The sequence below is a fragment of the Limulus polyphemus genome, unplaced genomic scaffold (assembly GCF_000517525.1).
Source record: "Limulus polyphemus unplaced genomic scaffold, Limulus_polyphemus-2.1.2 Scaffold27, whole genome shotgun sequence".
Taxonomy (NCBI): domain Eukaryota; kingdom Metazoa; phylum Arthropoda; class Merostomata; order Xiphosura; family Limulidae; genus Limulus; species Limulus polyphemus.
The window spans coordinates 1,421,620-1,447,534 of record NW_013665637.1 but is presented as its reverse complement, the minus strand read 5'-3'; the positions used below and the strand labels follow the sequence as shown (position 1 = coordinate 1,447,534).

The 25,915-nt window shown below is 32.9% G+C and overlaps 1 protein-coding gene across 5 annotated transcripts in view; it reads left to right on the top strand.

Moving 5' to 3' along the window:
- Positions 1-25,915, top strand: part of LOC106459428 (follistatin-related protein 5-like) — a 133,904-nt gene that overhangs the window by 84,940 nt on the left and 23,049 nt on the right. For 4 of the 5 annotated variants that reach the window (XM_022386054.1, XM_022386062.1, XM_022386066.1 and 1 more), the window contains exons 4-9: positions 2,406-2,627; positions 11,663-11,896; positions 12,291-12,506; positions 14,748-14,914; positions 18,083-18,200; positions 22,305-22,463. In XM_022386054.1, the coding sequence (XP_022241762.1) occupies positions 2,406-2,627; positions 11,663-11,896; positions 12,291-12,506; positions 14,748-14,914; positions 18,083-18,200; positions 22,305-22,463 (1,116 nt within the window). The remainder of the gene's footprint in view (positions 1-2,405; positions 2,628-11,662; positions 11,897-12,290; positions 12,507-14,747; positions 14,915-18,082; positions 18,201-22,304; positions 22,464-25,915) is intronic. The other variant, XM_022386075.1, reaches the window with a different exon arrangement.

Here is a 25,915-nt window from a genome sequence, read left to right as displayed (position 1 = left end):
GCCAAATATGTGTCTCGTCGTGTGCCATCACTATAGGGGATTAGAGTGTACTAAACTTTACATGTTATATAGGCTACACTAACATGATATTTAGGCGGTTCATTTAACTATTATACGTGATGTACGCTTTTTTGGGGGGGGGGGTAAATGTGTACCAAAACGCGACATTAATTTCTTGACGACCTAATAGTTTTGTAATAAACATTAATCATACTTAAAAACTAGCACAAACACCTGAAATCTTTACCAAATACATTTATATGATTCAAACATTCAGCTTTATTTTGGTTGTTCTATTTTATATAGTGTTATGCTAAATCGTCTCTCAACAAACACCTATTTTGAATATAACAGCTATATAAACACAACAAACTTGAAAATGTGATATAAAAAGTAAAAGCAATTTTTAAACATTTTAATTCTAACAGATATATCATTTAATTATTATGTTCAGAAACAGAGGAGATATTACAAGTTAACCTGAATACGTTTTTTGATGGAAACTCTAAATTACACGTCACTTATTTGCTCTGCCCATATTTTCTATGCGTAAATTTTTCTAATCTATATCCTCGACCTGCTTCACATAGCTTCTTACATAAACACATTTGATTACATAATTATATTTACTGATTGTTTTCCATCTTCCTGGTGTAGTAGAGTTGATTCTAAGGGCAATAAATAGTGCTATATAATTGCACACTAATTACCAACAAGAGTAGAAAACGTGGACTTCACGTTTGTTTTGTTTCTCAGGCTATAGTTTCCCCTAGCATTGTTGGCCTCTCGTTAACGTTTGTTAATTCTGCGTATTTTATAGCATCTTCATAAGTGTCATTTTGTTTAAGAACGTTCGTCTTATCTTGATTGTGTTACAGCTTAAAGAAACGTAGTCTAATTACCACCATGAAACGTCATGAGAGACTTCATTATAACCTAATTCATTAGTAGGCTTCTGTTGAGAAGAGATAATTTATGTTTAACCACTTTTTTTGTGTTTGCAACATAGTCACGAATGTTAAATTCTGAACTAAATGGATCGCAGTAAAAGCACACCATGAACGCCTTTTAGTTTCGCCCTTTATTAACATTTAACAGAATAAACTTGCTGGTAATTCACACGCTATAACGAAAGACCAAAATTCTGGTAGTGTTTAAAGCACGAACTCTCAGTTTGCCAATTAAGAATTTTGGCACGGAATTTGTCGAAGAACGATTCAGTACTCTTGTATAATGCATGAGGCCTTTGTTAGCATGACTATTTCCCATAACATCCCATAACATTTACAATAAACTGACAGTAAAACGTATTACTGACTAAAGTTCGTTTGAATTATATTATTACATATTCATGATGAAGAGATGTAGGACAAATAAAAATAATAATAATAACTTATTTTAAGCGTGTTTCATCACATCATGATGTTGAGAGATTTGCATTTTTACATCTGATTGTCCGAGCCAAGCGTAGTCCAGTGGTTAGCGTGCTGAGCTACAAATTGGAAGATCCAAGGTTCAATCCGTGATATAGCGCTGAACACCGTCCAGGCTGTGGAACTGTTAAAATTATGGCATTAAATCCGCTATTTGGTTAAGAATAGCGACATAACAGGCGGCGTATGCTGCTAACCATTTGCCATCCTTCTGGTCAAGAGTTCTAAATTAGAGATAGCTGTAACTGAAAATTAAGGATCTCTGACCTGGTCATTTAACCTATGTAGCACCGTTCATGATGAGAATACCAAATGTAGTTGAATTAATATTTTATTGCGATGCTTTCTTTAAATGACAGTAGCTAGAAGCTAGATAATGTTATTAATCTATATTTTGTTAAATTTGGAAAATGTGCTTAATATTTGATAGGGTATGTATAATAAGTGTAAAGTAAGTAACAAAAACATACTATTAGTATTATGATCATGAATATAAGATCAATATCCCTTGAACTTCCTGAACCCTCTGTATTTGTTTTTGTTTACTATCCCAACGCGATGTTAGAAGTCACGAGCGCTTCATCTTGATTGTTCGAAGCACTATATATTACACTACCCGTGATGGGCAGAGCACAGATAGCCCATTGTGTGGCTTTGTGCTTAACTTCAAACCCAAAAAGTAAAATGGCTATGCCTTTTATTTTACAAAATAAAATACTTTAAATATTCATTACCCAGCCTCAAAATGAAAAATACAAAGTGAGACATTAAATATTTCTACTTATCAATCGAAATAAACTGTATTTCTTTCAATATAAAATATCATGTGTAATATATTGATTGATTGCTTTTACTGCAATATACTATATTAATAAAAGTGTAGGTGTACTAACGTATTGAATTTACTTATGCTCTGACGCAATTCATATTATCAGCAATGGTTTCCGTTTTTTGTTGTTGTTTTTTTGAAAGATCCTTGTGATGCTGTGACATGTGGAGTGGGTCGACAGTGTGAAGTAAGCGACGCAGGCCAAGCGGTGTGTATTTGTCGACTGTATTGCAAGCATCACAATAAACCCGTGTGTGGCACGGACGGGAATTTCTACAACAGTCATTGTGAGTTACATCGAGCAGCTTGTCTCGAAGATAAAATTATCCGAATCGATCACAAAAGAGGGTGTTTGAAGAAAAGAGGTAATTGGAATGTTTGTAAATAACTAAATAAGATTATATACACCTTTGCAATTGAGTAATATAGAGGTTTAACAAATGAATAAATTTGTAGACCTTAAGCATTTTAAATTAATTTTAAGTCGCAGCTTTGTAAGATTAAGAAGAGTTCATCGTTTATTGTATGTGAAGCAACAACGCCGCTCTCGCGTATTTCATCAAGTTACAAAACGGGAGAGTGAAAAAAAAATTTTGTTTGTTGTTAAGCGCAAAGCTAAACAATGGGCTATCTGTGCTTTGCCCACCACGGGTGTTAAAACCGATTTTTAACATCTTAAACCCTTAAACTTATGTTTAACCACCAAAGAGAAATACTTAATTGTTTCTGACACTAACTATAAGGTTTAATTTATCTAAGCAGGAATATTTGAAGATCTGTTTTCTAATTCTAGCAAAAAAAAAAATACACATAATAGTGAAAAGTAAGATGCTAGGTTTGCACATACTTTATTTTTCATTTTAACTTCTTGAAATTGTGTTATTTTTCTTAAACCATCTACTATATAAATAAATATTGTTGCGTCAGCGAGGTCACGTGACCAGTATCACGCCACGTCCTTCTCGAACCTTCGTGAATTGTCGGGAGACTACTAGATTCGGGGTATCTGGTATATATAAGACGGTCACAACGTGACGGGAGAACAATGGATAATTGAACGGAGTATTGTTGAGTCGAGCACGTGAGACGTTCATTGAGAATTATAGCGTTTGTTATAGCGCGACTGTTGAAATTAAGTGTATTGCAAAGTTATATTCAGAAAGAATAAACCAGTTTTATTTAAGAAAGGTCTTGTGTCGCTAAAGTTTCGTCGGAACGAATTTACGGAAAATTAACGAACGAACGGAGACGTAACAATATTTTGATATTAAACGTTTAAAGAAATATTTGATCTAGATACTCCATACTAAGAAATTATTCATTGTAGTATTCGCAGGAGAACGATTTTCCCGTAATTGTAATCGATAAGATTCGCAAAACAACAGGAGATTAGATAGAAAATGTATTATAGAGCAAATATGAATTCTTTGACTTGGACTGAGCTTGAAGATTGATAGGGATTAGACACAATGTGTAACAAAATGAAATTATTTTTATTCATTGCACAAAAACAGTGAAAGACGACGAGTGCACCAGAGATGGCCCATTTACTGGAGGTCTATCTGTAACAACTATTACATACTGAGAAAATTCAGCATTATATACACGAAACAATAATGCTATTGTAATTAGAACATGACCTACATGACTGTTGGTCATTCCCATCGAAAAATAAGGGTGGTTCCAACCTAAGGACATCACCTGTCCTACCACTGGAAAAGATCATTGCCCAGTTCTACAGAGGAAGTTTATCCTTACAAACATATTTCTACTAAAAAGTATATGTGATACCACATGTGAATGACACAGAAAAATTGGAAGATATGGCAAAAGGATATTAGCAGCTTTTAATGACCTGTGATCTGTGTTATATCCTTAAAATAAATCTATATATGAAAATCTTGAAAAATTATTTGTTAACCACATGGGTAGGAAACACTTAAGATATCTGCATATTAAACCTGTTCTTTCCACTTTACCCTCTGGGCATTTTGGTCATCCCTAACTTTAAGATTTAAATCCTATTACATAAATTTGTGCATTGGTAAAGAAAAGTGATGTAACTTACTCTCAATCCTATAAAACACTTAAAGGATAAGCAGACAAATAAAGCAAAGAATATAACTCTACAAATGGAATTTTATAAATCCAAAATAAAGTTACAAGAATGCAATGATGAGCCTGTTAACACAGATAGAAGTTATAATTTCATATCACAAAATAACATTAAATATAGGTATCATTCAGTTTAATAACACAGGAATACATGACGAAATATAATGATAAATCATTCAATGGAATAAAAAACGAATTTAATGGTGTCATTACAATAGTTAAAAATAAAACCTTTAACTAAAATCCTGAAACTTAAAGTATGTAATGGTCCTTATACAGAAAAGCATCCTTCAGCAAAAAGAAATGATACAATGTCAGAAGCACTTTTACAAAATGCAGACTTAAATCAAACCTTTTAGTATCACATCATGGAGTACATAAGCATGTTTACATATGTACAAATGATCCTGCATATCATGATACAAAATAAGAATAAACAAACTTTGAGTGACTAGTAATTCTTTCTGTGCACAGAAATATATACAACAGATGGAAAGTTATTCACAGATATACCCGTACATATGTTTACCAGGCAATTCGAAGTTAGAAAACCTTAACCTTCACACCCTCCAGTGGCACAGCGGTATGTTTGCGAATTACAACGCTAGAATCCGGGTTTCGATACCCGTGTTGGGCAGAGCACAGATAGCCCATTGTGTAGCTTTGTGCTTAATTACAAAGAAACAAACTTAACCTTCACTTAAGTCTAGACAGCAGATTGTCCAGTGTATCAGTGGATTACCTTCTGGTTGCAGATGTCTGACAGATATCTCTTTGGCTTTTGCCAGGGCCTTCTGGGATTGGATCAGCTCAGTAATAGTTGCTGCATCTCCCTTGCCAGCTGTGTTGGTGGTTCATTGCAATTTATCCTCTTTTCTGTTGTATAGTGTTAAAGCCTCCATCTGGTAAATAGCTTGGTCCAGACAGTACCACAAGAGGTGTAGGTTTCGAAGTGATGGTGTCAGGTTTATATAGAGTCACAATTATTTACAGCAGGCGTCTGTGACTTGTTGGTAATATATTTCAACAATAAACAGAAGCACACAATCCTCTTGTTTTAAAATATTATATTCAAAATAAAGGTATGTAGAAAATTTTGTTTCACTGGTGGTTATCACAATTGTATCGAGAGCTTCAAATAATTGTCTATTTTTCGTCGAGGTCCACATAGGTGGTGGCTTTAATTACCTTAGAATAGTCTTTGACAAGACAAATTATTCTCCTCTACACTGTTATCAGAATGTAATCAGTGATATATTCACTTATGTTACACCAGTTAAATACTGTTGTATCTAGAGCTTTAAATATTTCTCTCTTACAACAAAAGCCCACACAGGCTGGTTCAGTTACTTCACAACCCAATTTGACAAGACAAATTCTTCTTCTCTGCTTTGTTATTACAATACAATCTGCGATTATTACTTTTAAAAAATCACCACTATACACACTTTATGGCTAAACTCACAATCACCCAGTCTAACTTCACTTTTTTCACTTTTAATTTCACTAACTTACTTACTTGCACTAACTTAGTTGCGTATATATATACATATTCCGACTGAGGCTTAGAACTTTCTACAAACTAGGAGATTGTATGATGTAACAATGCTCACTTAAAGCAAAGAGAAAAACTCTGAAGGTTCGAGTAACATGACGTCAATTCACAACAATTGAACTACACAACAAATGATTCATAAACAGTTATTTGAGCAAACTTGCCATAACTATCACTTCTAAAAATAACTTATTCTAACGTTTACACTATACAACGTAAATAATACTCTTGTATTAAACTTAAAATATATAGTCATGTGTATCTAACAGATGGTCATCAGGATTATTGGGAGTTCTAGCTAAGCACTGACAGGCTAACATGATCAGGCTTGTTTGGATATAATGGGAGCATGGTCAATGATCTACTTGCTGGTGTAATTGTGACCTGACTCACTGGAGTTGGAGTTTTCCAGGAATTAAATGGTCATCAGCCATGGGAAAGTCTTCTTATGTTTGTTAGTGTAATGACCCCATAAAATCTGATGATGGTTATTTTTCATTACTGTACATCCTCCAACGAAGCTCTCCAATGTCTTGTGGCATTGTTCTAATCTTTCCTTTGTCTCTACTTTAATGGGTATTGGAATCAGTTATGGCATTGGTGCCATGAGTTCAGTTAAGGGCAGACTAGGCTTCTTTGGTAGGTTAAGCATTCAGAATGTCCTAGCTGATCCAATTTTTGTCAGCCTAGATGTCAAGGGTGGTTCAAAGGTTTCTGGTATCTCAAGAGACTTCAAGATCAACCCAGTAGTAGCCTTAGTCAGATTCCACTCATCTGATTGTCAGCTAGCAATGCTTTTTCTTTCATGATCTCTGCTGAGGTAAAGGTGAAGCTGGGCCCTGGGTTTTTTGGGACATCTGGGTAGTTGGAGATATCACCAAAGAGGTAGTTCTTGCTGAATTCTCCCTGCATGACAGCAAATTAAAGCATGAACAATCAGCAACAAAAACTGGTTAGATGACTGAGCAAGTTAGCCAAATGTTTTACAGACTTTTAAAATGTAAGGTCAAATTACTTCTGATTGCTTAAAGTTCTAAAGGGATGGTCAATACACTACTTAAATTTCGATGATATTAAGTTCTTGGGTGTTGCTAGCTGTGCAGAGGATGCTGCTGATTCACAAAAGGATTTAGATTATTTAGTGAGTTCGGCAAATAAATGGAAAATGGGTTTTAATTATAATAAATGCAAGATGATGCATGTGGGTTATCATAATTTGAATTGTAAGTATAATTTGGATGGGAATAATCTTAACAGTGTTATGAAGGAAAGGATCTTGTTGTAGTGGTTGATCAGTCTCTAAAGCCATCCAAGCAGTGTGCTGTTGCTAGTGGTAGGGCAAATAGGATTTTAGGTTGTATCTACAGACATATTGAATACAAGTCCAAAGAGGCTATAATTTCATTGTATAGGTCACTGGTTAGGCCACATTTGGAGTATTGTCTTCAGTCTTGGGCTCCTTACCTCAGGAAAGACATTGAAATGTTGGAAAGGGTTTAGAGAAGGGTTATTGGAGGGGTTGTCATATGTGGAGAGGCCAACATCTCTCAAATTGTTTTCTCTTGAAAAAAGAAGAGTTAGGGGGATCTGATTGAGGTGTTTAAGACTGTAAAAGGAATTGATAGTGTTGATGCATCATCTTTTTTCATAATTAACAGTGAGAATAGTAGGATTAGGGGACCCAAATATAAATTTTGGCAGGGTAGGAGTCACCTTCAGCTAATACAGTTTTATTTTTCTAACAGGGTGGTTGGCTTTTGGAATGGGTTGCCTTCAGATGTTGTGGAGGCAGTAAATTTAAGTGAGTTTAAGAAAACGCTTGATATGTATGTGAATGATAAGGGCTGGCTTTAAAATTGTTTCAATTTATTTATTAATAGTTTTAATTTAGTTTAGAGGATGGAACAGCCAAGATTGACCAATATCCCATGTTGTCCCAAAACTTCTTCACAAGTATAATCTATCGCAATCCAAATGAAACATCTTTCCCTACTGCTATAAAAAGTACCAGCTCAAACCGTATTTTCTCACAAATGTAGTGTGAGTCTATTTGTTACTCTTCTCTTCAATGAAAATCCACTACCTACTGGCTATTTCAGTGTCAAAACTTAATAATTCTCTCACAAGCATTAATGAAAGTATCAGCTGCACTTTATCTTTAAATAATACTCTACAGATCAGAAATAATAGTTCACTTAACATCTTGCTCTTGATATCCAAATCAAATCCTATAGTTTACATTCATGTGCTGCTTGACAGTTCCGTTATCAGTGTAAATGAGTAATCTGTTAAAAACTCATGAATGATTTTGTGTAACATTGCATACATATGTGCAAACCACACATACACATATATGTTTGTTCATAAATGTATATTGTCATATACACCTATTTCAACATTACATCAAGAAAGATTGCCTCTGTCCTATACCAAATTTACATGACAACCACCACAAGTTACCTTCACACACTACATCTCAATACTTATAGCACCATAACATGCTGCCACTCATGAAATATTAAACTGAACTCATTTTGTGAACATCATAAAATAAATAATTAGCAGCAGAATTTAACCGAACTAAAATTTTTCAGCTAAACTACTTGCAGCCAGGATTGATATTCATGTTGTCAATACAGCATATATCAATAAACATTTCGACCAACCCGTGCTAAATATAATATTCTACAGTGATATACATTTACTGTCCTATATGACTGCCAACACTAGTAGCTGAACTATAAAGATATTGTATTGCCATACTAAAGTTGATCCATCACTTCAGTTGGTGTCACACAAAAATAAGTACAAGCATATATATAATGAAATAAAGACTATTCCACTTAGATTCATATTCTGTGCTGGAAAAGAACACAATTCCCTCAATACAGGAGTTATACATACATCTTTAAGTGTACTGGAGAGAGTCTAGGAAGCATCACACAGTTTGCTTCATATAACTTCCACTGCTACTGAGTTAAATAGGGTGAATGATTCATGCAAAATGTCAGATGACATTTTGAATCAGGAAATTGCTTGATAGCTCAGAAAGTAAGCGTCACAATACACTTTCACTCTAGTTTTGGAACTCTTAGCAATCATCCTCCATTGAACAAACTGTTGACGTCCTAGGCATTACATCTTCTGATATCAGGTCTTCTAACTATGTAATAATCAATCATCTATCACCCAAAATCTGGTAGATACCCCATAATGAAACTCTGCTTGATAGCTTGAAAAGTAAGTCATAATGCCCTTTTAGTCCCATTAACCTTGCAATTAACAAACTACCCTAACTTTGTGATAGGCAAATGGCAATCACATATTGCAGTGCATACATTTCATAGAGAAACACAAATTAATAGCTTGGACTGCCACTTATTTTCAATCTCTGATCTTACAATCAGTGACTGTCCTAACCGTTTGTCTGGCAATGAATCCCAGCTGAACAGTCAAGAGGTAGGACATGTTCAGCATCTTGTCAAATCACCAGAGCTATCTTGATAAGTATTTTTGGCATTTTCCTTTTTATCCAAATGTTTGATTAATTCAAGGACTGAACCATACAGATTTAGCATCAGACATTGTACTGCCTATCTAAAATATGTAAAGAAGCTGTCCAGACATCTTTCTTGGATGTACCCTTAAATGTAGAGGAAGAAATCTGATTAGCATTGACCACAGAGAATTGTGAGGGTGGCATAAATATTTCTCCCAGAGATTTTTGAACAACACAAGTCTGAGATTTCCTAAATTTAAGAATACAGTGTTATGTGCATAATCAGAGACCCCTACATTCAAACAAGCATCAAATACATGTCCTTAGGTGACAGAATGGTGAGATACCTATGGCATCTCACCCATGATGTCCCCAAAACCCCAGCTTTCTCTGTGACTCGTGGTCACCCTGGCAGTATACCCCTCATCATGGAGATTAATGACTGCCCCATGGATCACTAACTTCACAAGTTGGTGCCTACTGTCTCATCTCCCAGTGAAACAGCTCAGGCTTCTACAACTGGAACTTCCAGTCTCTATTGGCTACTCTCAGATGGTGTGACAACAGGAGGTGTGACAGAATATGTATTATGGAACCAATCATAATTTTTTTTATCTTAGCTGAGTTTGGAAAGTGGAAGAGACTGGATGCAATGTGTAACAAAATGAAACAATTCTTATTCAATACATAAAAACAATCAAAGGCAAGACAAGTGCACAAGAGATACACTTTTACTGGTGGTCTATGTGTAAGAACTGTTAGATTTTTTAGAATCTTGCATAATTATCAAATGAAAAAATAATATCATTTTTTTTGGGATGTTTGTGTGTCCTACCCACATGACTGTTAGTCGTTCCCATTGAAAAATATGGGAGGTTACATCCTGACCTTCCACAAAGATCATTTCTCACTTGTATATAGAAAATACAATCTTCCCACTAGAAACCATATGTGATCCCATAACGATAGGTATCTAGGACAAATGGAACTTAGTGAATTCTGTGGCCCACATTCTGAGTTGCAATCACATACACTCGCAGGTATGAAAATTTTGAAAAATTGTATGTTAACAAGAGGGCTATGTAATATGTAGTATAGCATGCCATTATACAAACATCCACTTGAGAAAATTTCATTCTGCAAGATCACCAACACTTCTTAAACTATTTATTTAAGAAATATAAATGTAAGAAGTTCTTGAAATACACATAAAAAAATATTATTGAAAAGGATCAGGTATGTAATGTTCTCTTTGAGAACATTTTATTGTTGAAACATAACTTGAAGTTCATAAGGTAGGGTCCCCCAGTGGCACAGCGGTATGTCTGTGGACTTACAATGCTAGAAACCGGGTTTCAATACCCATGGTGGGCAGAGCACAGATAGCCTATTGTGTAGCTTTGTGCTTAACTACAAACAAACAAACGTGGTTTACTGCCTTAATAATGAATTTTCATAATATATCTAATTTTAAACTGTTGATGTCTTCAAACTAAACAGTTTTTAATTTATAATGCATAATTACATAATATTGTGCACTGTGTACAAGTTAAATAAAGTAGTGTACACAAATGACATTAGGCCACCTTTCAGCCATTTTATAAAGCAAAAAGCAATAGATTTTATTAAAATTTTTCTAATGAACAAAAGTCAGAAAATATACAAACTTACTTTTTAAATTATTTGTGTAAACTAAAATACAGTCTTATAACTTCTAGCATTAAATACCATCTTGGGAAAGTATATGTATCTATTTAGGTAATAAAAATGCATGTTTCTATAATTACTCAAATAGTTGAAGCAGTGAAAAAATGTTAAGAACAAAACCTAAAAGATATCACTAAACAAGTACAATCATACTTCTATTTTCTAGAATCTAAAATTTTCTTTAATTATGAAGTGCATAAAATGTAATTTGAAAAACCAATAGCTTTTTTATATATACAGAAATATAATTAATGTCAACCAGAATTTTTTAAAGTTTTCTATAGGTATTTAAATGTGAGTTCATTAGAAGTTTACAAGAGTAAACTTGGTTTAAGTGACATTTCATTTTTACTTTGAAAATACAGATTATAAGTTTGCGATAAAATACCACCTTCATTTTTAGTGTTTTTAGATATTATTCAAATATCTGCCATGACCAGTATCACATACCCTATTTGTTATGTTCTCATTAATCTTTAATGAAAGATCTGGTGTTTTTTTTCTTTCTTTCACTCACTGACTAGGATCACAGGAAACAACAACAGAAGAGCACAGATATACCACATCTCAGATGAACAGGACAGACACCCCTGTTCTATGGACTAATTTACCGAAACCAGAACTTAAAGTCTCCACTACAACCAAAGAGCCTGAAACAACAGTTAGAGAATGTGTCCAACAGGAATACGACTTCATGAAGGAAAATATTTTATTATTTAACAATGATGAACTAATGGATAACAAAAAATCGGGAAGGGGTATGTTAAAATTTGTTCTTTGAGCTAATTGCCACTTAACAGCAATTTCAAAAGGACAGTGATGTGAATTGTAATGTTAAAAGTACCCACTAAATGTTTATTGTACAACTTTATGAATTAATAACAAAAAGATTTATATATCTATTTTTCTTATAAACTGAATGACATTAATTGTTGAGAACAAGATGTGAATTTAGCAAATATTTAATATTTCAACAAAAAAGTACATGTATATATTGAAAGAACTAAAAATTAATGAAGACATGCTGCAATATATCCAACCACTATAAATAAAACTAGATGAACTTATTGATGTCTCAGTAAATATTAACTTATTTCTTGATAAGCAATTTTCATAAAATAGAATGATTTGTATGATTTTGTCAACAAACAGGAAATGAGTACCTTGTCAGCATCATGTTCTCTCACTATGATCAAAACAATAATGGATATTTAGAAGCTGAAGAATTGTGGCAAGCTGGTGAACGAGATCATCTTGGCCACCTGTCCACTGTTTGCATACTGGCAGACATGTTGCTTTATGATGACACAAATCACGATGGCAAATTGGATATCAATGAGTTTTATCTTGCCTTTAGTAAGTTATACAGTAAGTGATTTGGCTTTTTCTGCTTCTCACCCTTCATTGTTGTATTGTTTTCTATATAGGGTGATTGAATGTGGTGTCTTACATTAGCTAATCACATGGAAATACAATATAGTTTAAATTATCTTTAACCAAATGTGCATGGGTTCAGTTCATTGGACCAACCCTGTATTGAATAGGAAATATTGACTATAATTCTGTGAAATGTACAAGTCTGTTGTAGACAAAAACCAATAGAGTTACAAAGGTATTTGTGTTTTAAGATATGTCAGTGAATTAACAATATCAGTCTGACTGAGACTCCAACAAGTCAGAGCACAAGGTGTTGTTCACATGAAGAATAAATTTAGTTTGTTCTTCATATAGTTTGCATATTGCATTTGCATAACATCTACATATCTACTGTTTTTTTCAGTATCTCTGAATATTGTATCTGGTATATATATATATATATATATATATTTACTCCTCTCTATCCCAATCTGTCACTAAACCAGCAATGTATAGTAAAATTAATAGTTGATAACTGACATCAAATATGTAATACCATATTGAATGATAATCTGTCAAATGTCATGGCTTGTGCACTTTAACCCCCACCCATGCACACAAGGTTAACGTTGTAGTTGGTGGTCAGTAAACATTTTCAAAGTTAATTGCTTTCTTGCATGAATGACAATGATCTTGCTCATTTATTTTTATCAAACTTTGATAAATAGTTTTTGTTCTTGTTTTTGGTAGATGATATATTTGATGTTTTATAAAATATAATTAAAAATACAGGTTCCAAAAGTTAAGATATGTTCACTACATTAATATAGGATGAGTATTTGAGGATACACTTACAAAGAAGAATTTTTCTAATGAGCGTTGTCTCTCCTGATATATCCAATGATAGATTTTGGCTTCATCTTATTGTTACCTTCTTAAAGTATATGTTTATACATCTAGAAAGAAATATTCTGAAACATTAACTTTATTTTTTATGGCATATACTGAAAGCCAATATATTTTGGATGAGTATCCTTCTACAACTTGAACTTAAACTGTTAAAGAAATATAATGTTTCTAAATGTAAACCTTATTGGTATTTTTTAAAATATCCATTTCTCTCTCTTGCTTAATTTTCTTATTCACTTTCCAGACATATATTTTCTAATCATAAATATGTTGTTACTTAATAAAAACCTTTGACATATGCTAATGTTCTCTACACTTTACCATATCAATCTAGTATACACCATAATAGTTGTGGTTCATGAAATTTGATAAATAGCATCTCAACCATTACTGTGTCTGTTGATTCCTAGTTGACCTGATGAGCCTCAGTGTTGGATGAAGGTTGGCATTGGCTAAAGCAGATATAGCATGGTGACACATTGTTATACATTCCTTACTTTCACTCATATGTTTTTATAGTATTCCTAGTTAGCTTCTATATGTGAGAGGTAAACATTTGTACAGTTTCAAACCCTTTAACCATTACTCACTAACCCTTAGAAACCATTAAGTAAATGCACTTACAAATGGTTATGCACATTTTTAAATTATATATTTTTAATATAATATGATGCAGAAAATGACTCAATACTTGAGGATTGAAGTGTATTTAAACTTTTATTTCTTATACAATAAAGGTGACCCTAAACCACAAACACAAAAATAATACTACCAGTTGCTTTGATTTATGAACTAAAAGATAAACTCAAATTTTCTTTTTCCAGTATCTAATAATGATCAATAACAAAAGCTTTAAACATTTCTTCTCTGAGTAAATTCTATGAGGCAGAATGTTTATTCAATAAAATTAACATTAAACTATAAAAAAAAACATTCATTAGTGAAAGCAAAAAATAAAGATGTTATGAATATATAAAAATATGTACCTTTGAAAGATGTGGTAACATAAAGTATAATATCATAGTAATTCTTCTTCTTGGAGAGAACTTTTAGCTTTCCTATACTATTTGACAAAAGATAAAAAAAATATATAAATTTAAAATTGCACTTCTTAGACAAACATTAATTTGAGGAGCTCATGATAAATAAAACCCATAAAAACTGAGAAAACATTAGGCTCATTAATAAAGAAAAAAATCTTCATATATAAGTGAACAGATTATCATAAAAATTGGGAATATGTTGCAGATCTGACAAACATTTTTAAAGATAATAACAATAAAATTGGAAAATACTGTACTGTTGTACAGCACTAGTAATGAATGTATTTACTTTTGTTACTAGGTGTCTCTGTTGTATCTTTGGATAAATCACTTGAAGTCAACCATGTAATGGCTCGTGTTGGAGATAATGTGGAGATTAAGTGTGATGTCAGTGGAACCCCACCCCCTCCTATTGTGTGGGAAAGGAATAATCTTGATCTCTCAATACTCAATGAAGATGAAATAAAGGTCAGGCTGCAGAATCAGTGACTTCACTGGTGGAGCTTGGCATTTAGTTGTAACATGTGTGATATTAGAATATTCTTACTATAAGTAAAAGTGCATAATACCTCTTGAGCTATTGTCTTGTTTGTTATGTCCCACTGCTAACAAGGGCCTTTTCTCAATATCAGTAGAGCTTATCAGGATGGTTGGGGTATAACATACAAAATCATAACTGAAACACTACTTAAGTTATCTAGTGTTGAACAAAAATGCCTTGGCAGAAATGGTATACAACAAATGTTTAGTTGAAATGTTATCATACATTCTTCTAACTTGAAACCTGTACTGGGATAATAAAGAATGATGCCATTTTTATTATTTTTTGTGTTATTCTGATATTATATCACACATAAATAAATGGTCATTTAAACTTTTTTGTAATCATTAAATCATATTTGCAATGGAATATCATTATTAAATGGAATTGATTATATTTGCATTCCATATAGTTGTGGGAAAATGTTTAAAATAATCATATATATAATTAAAACATGTCTGTTAGCCTCATATGGATGAGTATATAAATATGTGTTATAAAACTCCTAAATCACCTATGTGAAAATTAGAAAGAAAAGCATTTTATGAAGCAATAAAACAAATTAAGACATTGAATGTATTAATAGAATTAAACGTATTTTTATGTTTTAATGTCATGGAAATTACTTTATATCCACATACCAGGCTAAATAAAGGACAAATAGCCCATATGAGTTTACAAACAACCTAATATAACAAACATTACACTTTCATTAATTTCTTTAATATACATAGATTACAAATTGATATTTTAAGGTATTAATTAAAAAATCAGTGTATTGGATACTTAGCTTGTCAGCTACATTTAATTTGGAAATATTAATTTTCCATAACTTTACATACATGTAATGCATTTATTGTCACTAGTCCGTTTTTTCAATAGCTATTTACCTATCTCCTATTTATAATAAGTCAATGTAAAGTAAACAGTTTATGAAGATTTTTTTAGTAATTATGATCAAGGCAGAAAAATTCAAAGCTATTTATATATATGTATATATATATTTATATATTATAGCCTGTAATATACAATATACCTTCAAACCTTAGATAAACTAAATAAAAATTGTCAAACAGGTTGTATTAATCTCTGATTACACTCTAGTACATTAAAACCATAGAAAGGAATGATGTTGTTTCTGAGTGTATGAAGTTGGTAACATAATGGTTTGGAACAACATGGGATCTATTGGTCCATCTTGGCTGTTCAATCCTCTAAACTAAACTAAAATATTTAAGAAACAATTTTAAAGCCAGCCCTTATCATTCATATACTTATCAAGCATTTTCTTTAACTCACTTAAATTTATTGCCTCTACAGCATCCTAAGACAACACATTCCAAAGGCTAACCACCCTGTTAGAAAAATGAAACTGTCTTGGCTGAAGATGATACCTTCCTTGCCAAAATATATATTTGTGTCCCCTAGCCCTACTTTTCTCACTGTTAATCATGAAATAATATGATGCATCAATACTATCAATTCCTTTTACAATCTTAAACATCTCAATCAAATCCCCCTAACTCTTCTTTTTTCAAGAGAAAACAATTTGAGAGATGTCAGCCTCTCCATATATGACAACCCCTCCATCCCCTCCAATAACCCTTCTCTAAACCCTTTCCAACAATTCAATGTCTTTCCTAAGGTAAGGAGCCCAAGACTGAAGACAATACTCCAAATGCGGCCTAACCAATGACCTATACAATGAAATTATAGCTTTTTTAGACTTGTATTCAATATTTCTGTAGATACAACCTAAAATCCTATTTGCCCTATCACTAGCAACAGCACACTGCTTGGATGGCTTTAGAGACTGATCAACCACTACAACAAGATCCTTTCCTTCATAACACTGTTAAGATTATTCCCATCCAAATTATACTTACAATTCAAATTATGATAACCCACATGCATCATCTTGCATTTATTATAATCAAAAGCCATTTTCCATTTATTTGCCCAACTCACTAAATGATCTAAATCCTCTTGTAAATCAGTATCATCATTTTCAAAGCTAGCAACACCAAAGATCTTAACGTCATCTGCAAATTTAATTAATTTATTGACTATTCATTCATCTATGACATTGATGTAAATCAAAAGAGCAAAGGTCCTAAGACTGAACCCTGAGGTACCCCACTTGTGACTGAACTCCATTTGTAACAATCCTCTGCTTTCTTCCATCTAGCTACTCTGCTATCTAATATACTTACTTATCCCCCACACCTATAGAGATACATGTTTTTACAAGCCTTATATGTGGCACCTTGTCAAATGCTTTCTGAAAATCTAGATACATCAAATCTACACTCGTACCCTCATCTGCATAAGTAGTAACCTTTTCAAAGAATGTCAAAAGATTTGTAAGGCAAGATTTTCCCTTACTGAAACTATGTTGACTATCCAATAAAATTCTAAACTTTGTTAAATAACTTTGCATAGCATCTTTTATCAGACTTTCCAAACTTTTTCCACAACTGATGTAAGACTAATAGGTCTATAATTACTGGGACAAGAACAGTTATATTAGCTAACTTCCAATCTTTTTGTACCTTCCCACTATTCAAGGACTGACAAAAAATAGTAGCAAGTGACTCACATATCCAATCTTTAACCTTCTTTAAAACCCTTGGGGAAATATTATCTGGCCCAGGAGCCTTATGCTTTTTTATACTTCCCAATTTTGTCTTAACCAGCTCAGAGTTAATGAAATCATCTTGTTTGATCTCGTTTCCATTTACCAAATGTTCAAGATGATATGATCCAAACAAAAAAACGACAACATGAAAGTTGTGTTGTAGTAAAACATGACATAATTTTCATGTCATTGCACTGTTTCTAAAATAGCGAAATACTTAAAATTTGAATCTGTTACATTATTGAACAGTTCTCTTGGATATGTATGCTTCAAGTTAGATGTGCAGTTATTTTATGAAGTACTTTGCAAATGCTTATGATATTTGTCATATTTTAATATTTAGATAGAAGTATGTCATGTTTATATATATTCATTTACATAAAATAAACTATAATTATACATAACTTTCACCTCCAAATTAAAAATATTAAAAAAAATTAACTTGTGTACTTCATAGGTTTTTGTGGATGGTTCCCTGTACTTGACCAATGTTCAACTAGTACATGGAGGAAATTACACATGCTATGCTCAAAGGAACAGAGACATTTTCCAGACTCATGTACTGCATGTCCAAAGTAAGAGGTTCAAAATAAATGCATGATAACTTTTTCTAAACTTTTCTAATAGTTTGGAGAAAGATTGTTGTGCTGAAAAAATTAGTCAATGTAGATATAAATAAGTTAAAATATCAAAACGGAAAAACTAAACACAGTACATATAATTTGTTATTTACAATGCCATTTTTACAACATAATTAGACATGTATCAAGACACAAAGTAGTGTGTCACATGGCCAAAACAACCTGCAAGACCCATTGTGTGTTAATAACAGGAGGGATAGTTTAGCAATTTTCCACTTTCTGTAGCTCAGACTCTGTTACTCCAAACCATCACACTGTTATGTATCTGCTTGTTTGATAATTTCCGGTAAAAATTCTTTCCGAGTGACTTCAGCAATACAAGTCCCTTCTTGATTAAAACTAGTTTATTCTTTCTCGTTACAAACTTTGTAATGCATTTAATTTCCACAGTCACTTTAACTTAAACACATGCTACAATTCACAATGATTCACACACATTACTTATGGTCACTAACGCTCGCTTGACTCAATTATCTGTTTCTATATCTGTCTATCTGCAGTTATTATCTCCGCTTTATTTGCCGGGCTTATATACTAAAATAGAGGGCGCCTAGAAAAGACTAGAGTTGCCAGGAACAGTTATGATCCTTCTAGAAACTCATGACGTGTTACCAGCGTCACGTGACTTCCACTGTCATAACAACACATTTTCAGTGGATGTGCTCTACTGGACCATTAGTTCACATACCAAATTCAAAGGCAATCCATTAAGAAATTTACCAGATATAAAACCTCCAATTTTGATTGAAGTTCTTTCTTTTTTTTTTCTTCTTTGCATCAAAAGTACAGAAACTTTATTTGATGGAAGAGCAAACTTTTATGGATTTTTTTCAAATTTGGTACACCAATATATCATTACATCTTACAATTAGGTGTCAAATTTAGCCCACATATAACTGCTCAATTTTGTTCAAAAATTTTGCTCATGCCTACGCAAAACATCACATGAGCTATTAGTCTTAAAATTTTTACTACAGCTTCACCTAAGTTTTCTTTCATTTGGAATGAATATGGCTAATTTAGAGCAACAAAACTATAGGGTGAAAGCATGTGCAGATACATAAAAGTATTGGTTAGGCCAAGCAAACTAGATTAACAGTTTCTAACTCAAATCTTCAAAAGAATCATACGGGTGGATGGTTTTATTATTCATTGCCAACTATTAAGCACAAATTTTCTAAATTTTAGGAAATTCTCCTAATTAAAGAGCATTTAGCATCACATGATATTAGCTTTAGCAATTAGCTTAAATAATGGTACTTAATATAGGTATACTCAGTGTGTGTAGGTGATGACAAGAAACTGTTAATCTAGATTCCATGGTGTTACTATAAAAGAAGTTATTAACAATGTTTTAGAGAGGAAAAACTACCACCATATATTTTAAAGAATCTGGTTGGTTCTGTAAAGTTGGGTCTGTTCTGAATAATAAGGTTGTGATCCTCTAATTAATGTTGGTTTCTATCGAGTGTCACTTTCTTACTTGCTGTGGTTTGTTGGTGTATATTGAAAAAGTCATGATATCTAATCAAAATCACCTTAGGTGTGAAAAAATGTGGCCAAAATAGGATTGACAGTGCAACTTAGAGGAATAAAATAAAAATTGGTGGCCAAACTGGTAGCTACACGTATAGCATTGATAAGAAATTTACAGCAAATGTTCATTCATTAGTAAGCTAGGCCATGTATGTTTTTTTCCCACACCATCATGCCCCAAGTTTAGTCACACACACTCAATCTATGCTGTGTTTACTAAACAAAAAAATTAAAATTTATTATATTGTGATCAATAAACTATTTATCTGTTATAATTATAATTTTGTTAATATGTATCAAAACACAAACCCAATGAAAAAAAACAAAACTAGTGGTTACTTGATGTAACGGTATCATATTGTATTACTGAAAAAGCATTACACATTAAACTTCTTCCCTCTACAGATTAGTTAATTAGTTTTAAAAATGTACTTCAGAAATAGATATATTATGACACTAGTACTTTACATTTTGTATAGAAAATCGTGTATATTTTACATTTTGGTATAAATAAAAACATGTCTATCATCAGCAATGTCTTCACTGAAGCAAAAAAGCAGGAATTCTGGGGTAAAGGATATTCAATAGTAGCAGTTCCGCTTCACCCTTCAAGGAAAGGTTAGATAACTGGGTTTTTTAGTTTGATTTACAGGAGGTAGGAGGAATTTGGAACTTATAGTAAAGTTTTACGAGGGAAAGGTAAGAGAGAAAAACAGATAAGATGAGGAGAAGGATTTGGAGTAGTCATTTTAGTAGTAGGATGAAAGTAAATCTTACAGGGAACCTTATCTAAGATTGAGAGGGGGCTTTGGAACTTCTGTTTGTTTGATGTGTTTTTGTGATTTTCTGTTCCTTGATGACCTTCTTGTGTGTCATTAGTCATTCCTGTATTTATGTTACTTGATTATAACTCACTTTCCAGGCAGTGGGTAGTACCAAACGTTGGCAGTATCACTATTTGCAATAGTCACTTAGGGATTTAGGTACTCCCAGTGGATACTGTGGTAAGTAACTTCCTGATTCTACAATAGTCACAATATCCAAAATGTGTGTGTATCGCTTTTCTCAGCAAAAACACAAGAATTTCTGTTAACACAAGTCATAAGGTGAGAGGATTATTTGCCACCCTGGAGGAATACTGTTTAATAGAGGAAAGGAAGAGATCAAATGTTGTCTGTGTTTAGTTTTAAATTTTTTTCCTAATTTAAAAATCTGTCCTTTAAATTATATAAAAGAGCTCAGTAGACCTATGGATTTCTTTGGCAGGTTGTGTATCTGGGTGGTTTAGTTATTATTCATGTTTTATTTTATTTGAATTCTCTGTAATTTGAGGTAATTTTAGTCTAATGTATTAAGATATACTTTTATATCCTGTGGTTGAACACATGAGTGCTTTGTCCATTAAGAGTTTGGTTTTGATTGGTAAATGTAAATAATTAGAGCTTCAAGTGAGGATATTCAAGTGAGGTATGGCTTTAACTATGATATTGTTGACATGTTTAGTCCATGTTAATTTAAAGTCATATGTAATGCTTAGGAATTTTGCTGTTTCATTCACTTTTATTGTATTTTTGTAGATTTTAATTTGAACCCGTTTTATTTCTTTTTATCTTCTGCCTATTGTTCTGTTGAAAAATATGAGCTATGTTTATTATCACTCTCCATTTGGAGCACCAAATCTGTATTTGATTGAAGTGATGCTGTAAATGTTTGACTGCTTGTAAGAGACTTTTTGATTAACACCATACTGCAATATCATCAACAACCTAGTAGTCTTGTATGTGTGATTGTACTTTGTGTGGTAAGTATAAATCATTAATGTATAGGATATAAAGGAGATGCTGATGACAGAACCATGAGGCACTCCAGCAGACATAATCGGTTATGTTTCCTTTGATCTTAACAGATCAGATACTTAAAAAATCTGAGATGTATTTTATGAACTACAGTTTTAGCCAATTTATATCTTATCATGCCAGCCTGAGTCAAAGGTTTTTTGAACATCAAGGAAAGCAGCTGCAGTGCTACATTTTATGTTTATACTCTGTACAAAACTTTCAGTGAGTCAGAAGAGATGCTTAATTGTTTGTCTGTTTGGGAAAATGTTTTCTGGCTATATTTCAACTCCACAAGACATTTATAAGGGCATGATGACAAGGAACTCACTTGAAGTAAATATATAGTACAGATGGTTGATATTGGTATAGAAAACTTTTATTTGAAAAGCACAAAACAAATAACAATGTTTTGATCTCCTTAGGTCATCATCAGGTTGAAAATGAGATTTGAAAGAATGACAGTTATTGATTATGTGTCGTAGAGACAACGGTAATGATGGTGTAAGATTATAGGGGCGTTGTAAATATTTTACCTATAATATGGTAGTTAACATTAATGTTTATACTATATATATTTATATAAGCACAGTTCGTTGTGAATATTAAACTTAGTGCAAAAATGCCATAAATTCATTATTTGTACCATTCTACTTGTCATATACAGCTCTACCAGAGGTTCACGTCATCCCTAAACTTCAGTCTCGTTCTCCTGGAGAACTGGCTGAAATGGAGTGTCATGTGGCTGGTGTACCTACTCCAAAGGTCTCCTGGCTGAAGAACGATGATGAATTGAAAATGGGAGCCAACAAATACACTATTGTGGGTAAGTTTTGTTTGAGCATGAAGAGGAGTTTTGGGGAAAATACTATAGTTGTAACGAATTTGTTATATTATATTTATTTTAATATCAGTGTTTCTTTAGATTAAATTTATATTTAGAAACATACATAGCTTATACTGTTAAATATGTATTGCGAAACTCCCGTCTATTCTCCAAAGTTATAGAATATTATCGATAGTAAGAATCAACAATATACGTGTGTACATAAACACTTGTGTTAGCGTGAATTTTGTTTCGTAAAAGTGAAATTTCTAGAAAGCCTCTATACACCTATAAATATAACCAAAAGAAAGAGTATCTATTATTAGTTTGCTATAAACTTTAGAAACTATAACTGTGATTGTTATAAAGTTTATCGATCGGAAAACTTAAGATATTTGAACAGGAACATTTAACAAGTTCGAACATTACAAATCATTAACTTCAGTGGATTCTCATCGGACATTAGTACTTTTACATAAACATTACCCAACTTGAACGTGGAAAATTCGGCGTGTGTGGCTGGTGAATAACGAAGGACAAAGCTAGCTAGCTTTCTGTTGAGGGAATCGTACCTACATCAACTCGTAATTAACTCGCTCATCGTGAACCTTCAATAAGATATCAAGGAAGTTCTAGACTAGAAAGAAGACTTTATATTGCTTGTAAGTTTGTGAAACTTTTGTTTATAAATCATTGTTTGTAATAACTATTTGTAATAACTGTTGTTGTAAATTGTATTGTTGTGTGTATATTAAAACGTATTTGTGTAAAAAAAGAAAACTGTGTGTATCAATCGTTTTGGCAAGTATCATTAACTAACAATATGAGCTTTTACTTAACTACTAAATCCAAAGTACAATTTAACTACTAAATTTAAATTATCAATTAACTCGGCTTCAGACTATTCAAAATTGTAATATGTAACATAATAAATTGGGGGCTCGTCTGGGATCTGAAGACAAAATTCGATCTAAATTAAAATTTAAATCACAATTGAATGTGTATTTATCAGTGCCAATAAGATTTGATTATGTCTGATTATCAAGATTTTCTTCAAGCACCTTCCCTTGAACAACTAGAAGAATATAACAAAAATGAATTGCTCGAAATTCCAAAGTTTTAGAACTAGAAGTTAAAAGATCAATGATAAAAAATGAACTAAAATGCGTATTATCAAAATATTATTTGATCATGTTTTTGTTGCCTAAGGAAGCATTAGTGAAATACTCTAGTGTCCCTACTAGCCAATCGGAGTTGAGTGATAAAGATAAATTAGAGATCCAACTAAAAGTTAAACAACTGGAACTCAAACAAGCTTGTACCAAAGCCGAGAAGGATCAAGCTCGTGTTGAAGCTGAAAGCGAAAATAAACATCTCGAGTTCGAAAAAGCTTGCCTTGAAGCCGAAAAAGAAATTAGGTTGAAAGAAATGGAAATTAGACTCAACACTGATCGACCAAGGCAAAATGACAACTTTGAACTTAATCGATGTGTTAAAGTACCACTGTTCAATCAAAATGAAGTTGATAAATATTTCCAAAATCTTGAGAAGGTTGCCCTAACCATGGAATGGCCCATCGAAAAATGGTCATTATTATCACAAAGTGTTTTTACTGGTAAAGCACAAGAAGCTTATGCTGTTATCTCTCTAGAATACTGCACGAATTATGATAAGCATACGAGTTAGTACCGTAGGCTTATCTCCAAAAGTTTCGAGGTTATCACAAACAAGATAATCAAACTTATATGGAATTTTCATATGAAAAAGAGGTTTATTTTGATCGATGATGTAATTCGATGCATTTTGGCAATAGTTTCGACAAACTAAGACAATTATGTCTAATTGAGGAATTTAAACGTTGTGCACGTGATGACCTCAAACATACATAGATGAAAAAAAAGTTGAAACATTACAGGAAGCAGCCACTCTTTCCGATGACTACATTTTAACACATAAAAACACTTTCATCAAAAGAAATTCCTACCATCTCAACGAAAACCCGTATCTGTTCAATCCACTAAAGCTGAGGATTCTTCTAAGAAATCCAGCTCCTCTAGTTTGATATCTTTTGGTAGTCAGCATAAAACTTCTTTAAAACAGTCAAGGCCTGTCTGCCATTTTTGTAAAATCCTGGTCATGTTATGTCCGATTGTTGGTGTTTGAAGAAGAAAAGGAGGCAACACCCAGTGTGTTTGTGTGCACACATGGACATAGTTTCACCAGATCACCCGGTGTTGTTGATATGGCAACTGATATAAAGGTTGATGTAATCAGAGAGGAATTTAGACCTTTTGTATCTGTTAGTTCTGTGTCTTTGACAAGTGACACTGGCAATCCCATACCCATACGTATTATACGTGATACTGGGGCGACTCAATCATTGTTGTTAGAAGATGTATTGCTTTTAGATTCGAGATCTGCCAATGTTATTGCTCAGGGTATTGAGGGTGGCTTTGTTAATGTTCCTGTTCATAATATTTATTTTGCATCAGACCTAGTTTTGTGGTTGGAGTAAGACCTACTCCGCCAATTAAGGGTGTATCATTATTGTTGGGAAACGATTTGGCTGGGGGAAAGGTTATTGCCGAACCTAAAATAGTTAATGAGCCAATCACTGTTTCATCTAAAGATGATGTTGTAGTTGAGGAGAATACTAAGGTGTTTCCCTCATGTGCTGACTCGAGCTCAGGCTAAGAAATTAAGCCAAAAACAAACAACAGACATGGATTCAGAAGATGATATTACAGATTTGTCTCAGACAATTTTTGGATCTGACGAGGATCTTGTGGATAATTGTCCCACTGATGATTCCACAGTGAGGAGCAACGATGGACATGAAGGATCTGATTGACCTGGTGAAGTTCCGTTTACTAAAAGTAAACTGATCACTGAACAAGAAAAAGATCTGCAGATTTCTTCACTATTTAAATATGCACTCCCAAAGGATGAATTGTAGAAAGTTCCAAATGGTTATTTTTCCAAAAGTGATGTGCTCCTGAGGAAATGGAGACCACCAGATGTGCCAGCTTCAGAGGACTGGGCTATTGTGTATCAAATCGTTGTGCATATATATATATATTATGTCTTAGTTAAAAATTGTCTAACGCCAATTTTTGATTCTCTAAGGAGGAAGTTGTAACGAATTTGTTGTTATGTATTTATTTTAATATCCACATTGTTTAGATAAAGTTTATATTTAAAAACATGCATATCTTGTAGTGTTAGATATGTATTGCAAAACTCCCGCCTATTCTCCAAAATTGTAGAATTTCGAGAATAAAAAACAACAATATATATGTGTAGGTAAACACTTGTGTTAGCATCAGTATTGTTATATAAAAGTGAAATTTCTAGAAAGTCTCTACACGCCTATAAATATAACCAATGAAATGCGCCAAAAGAAAGAGTATCTACACTGAGTGGTCACAAGTAAATAGACACCTAATTTTTCG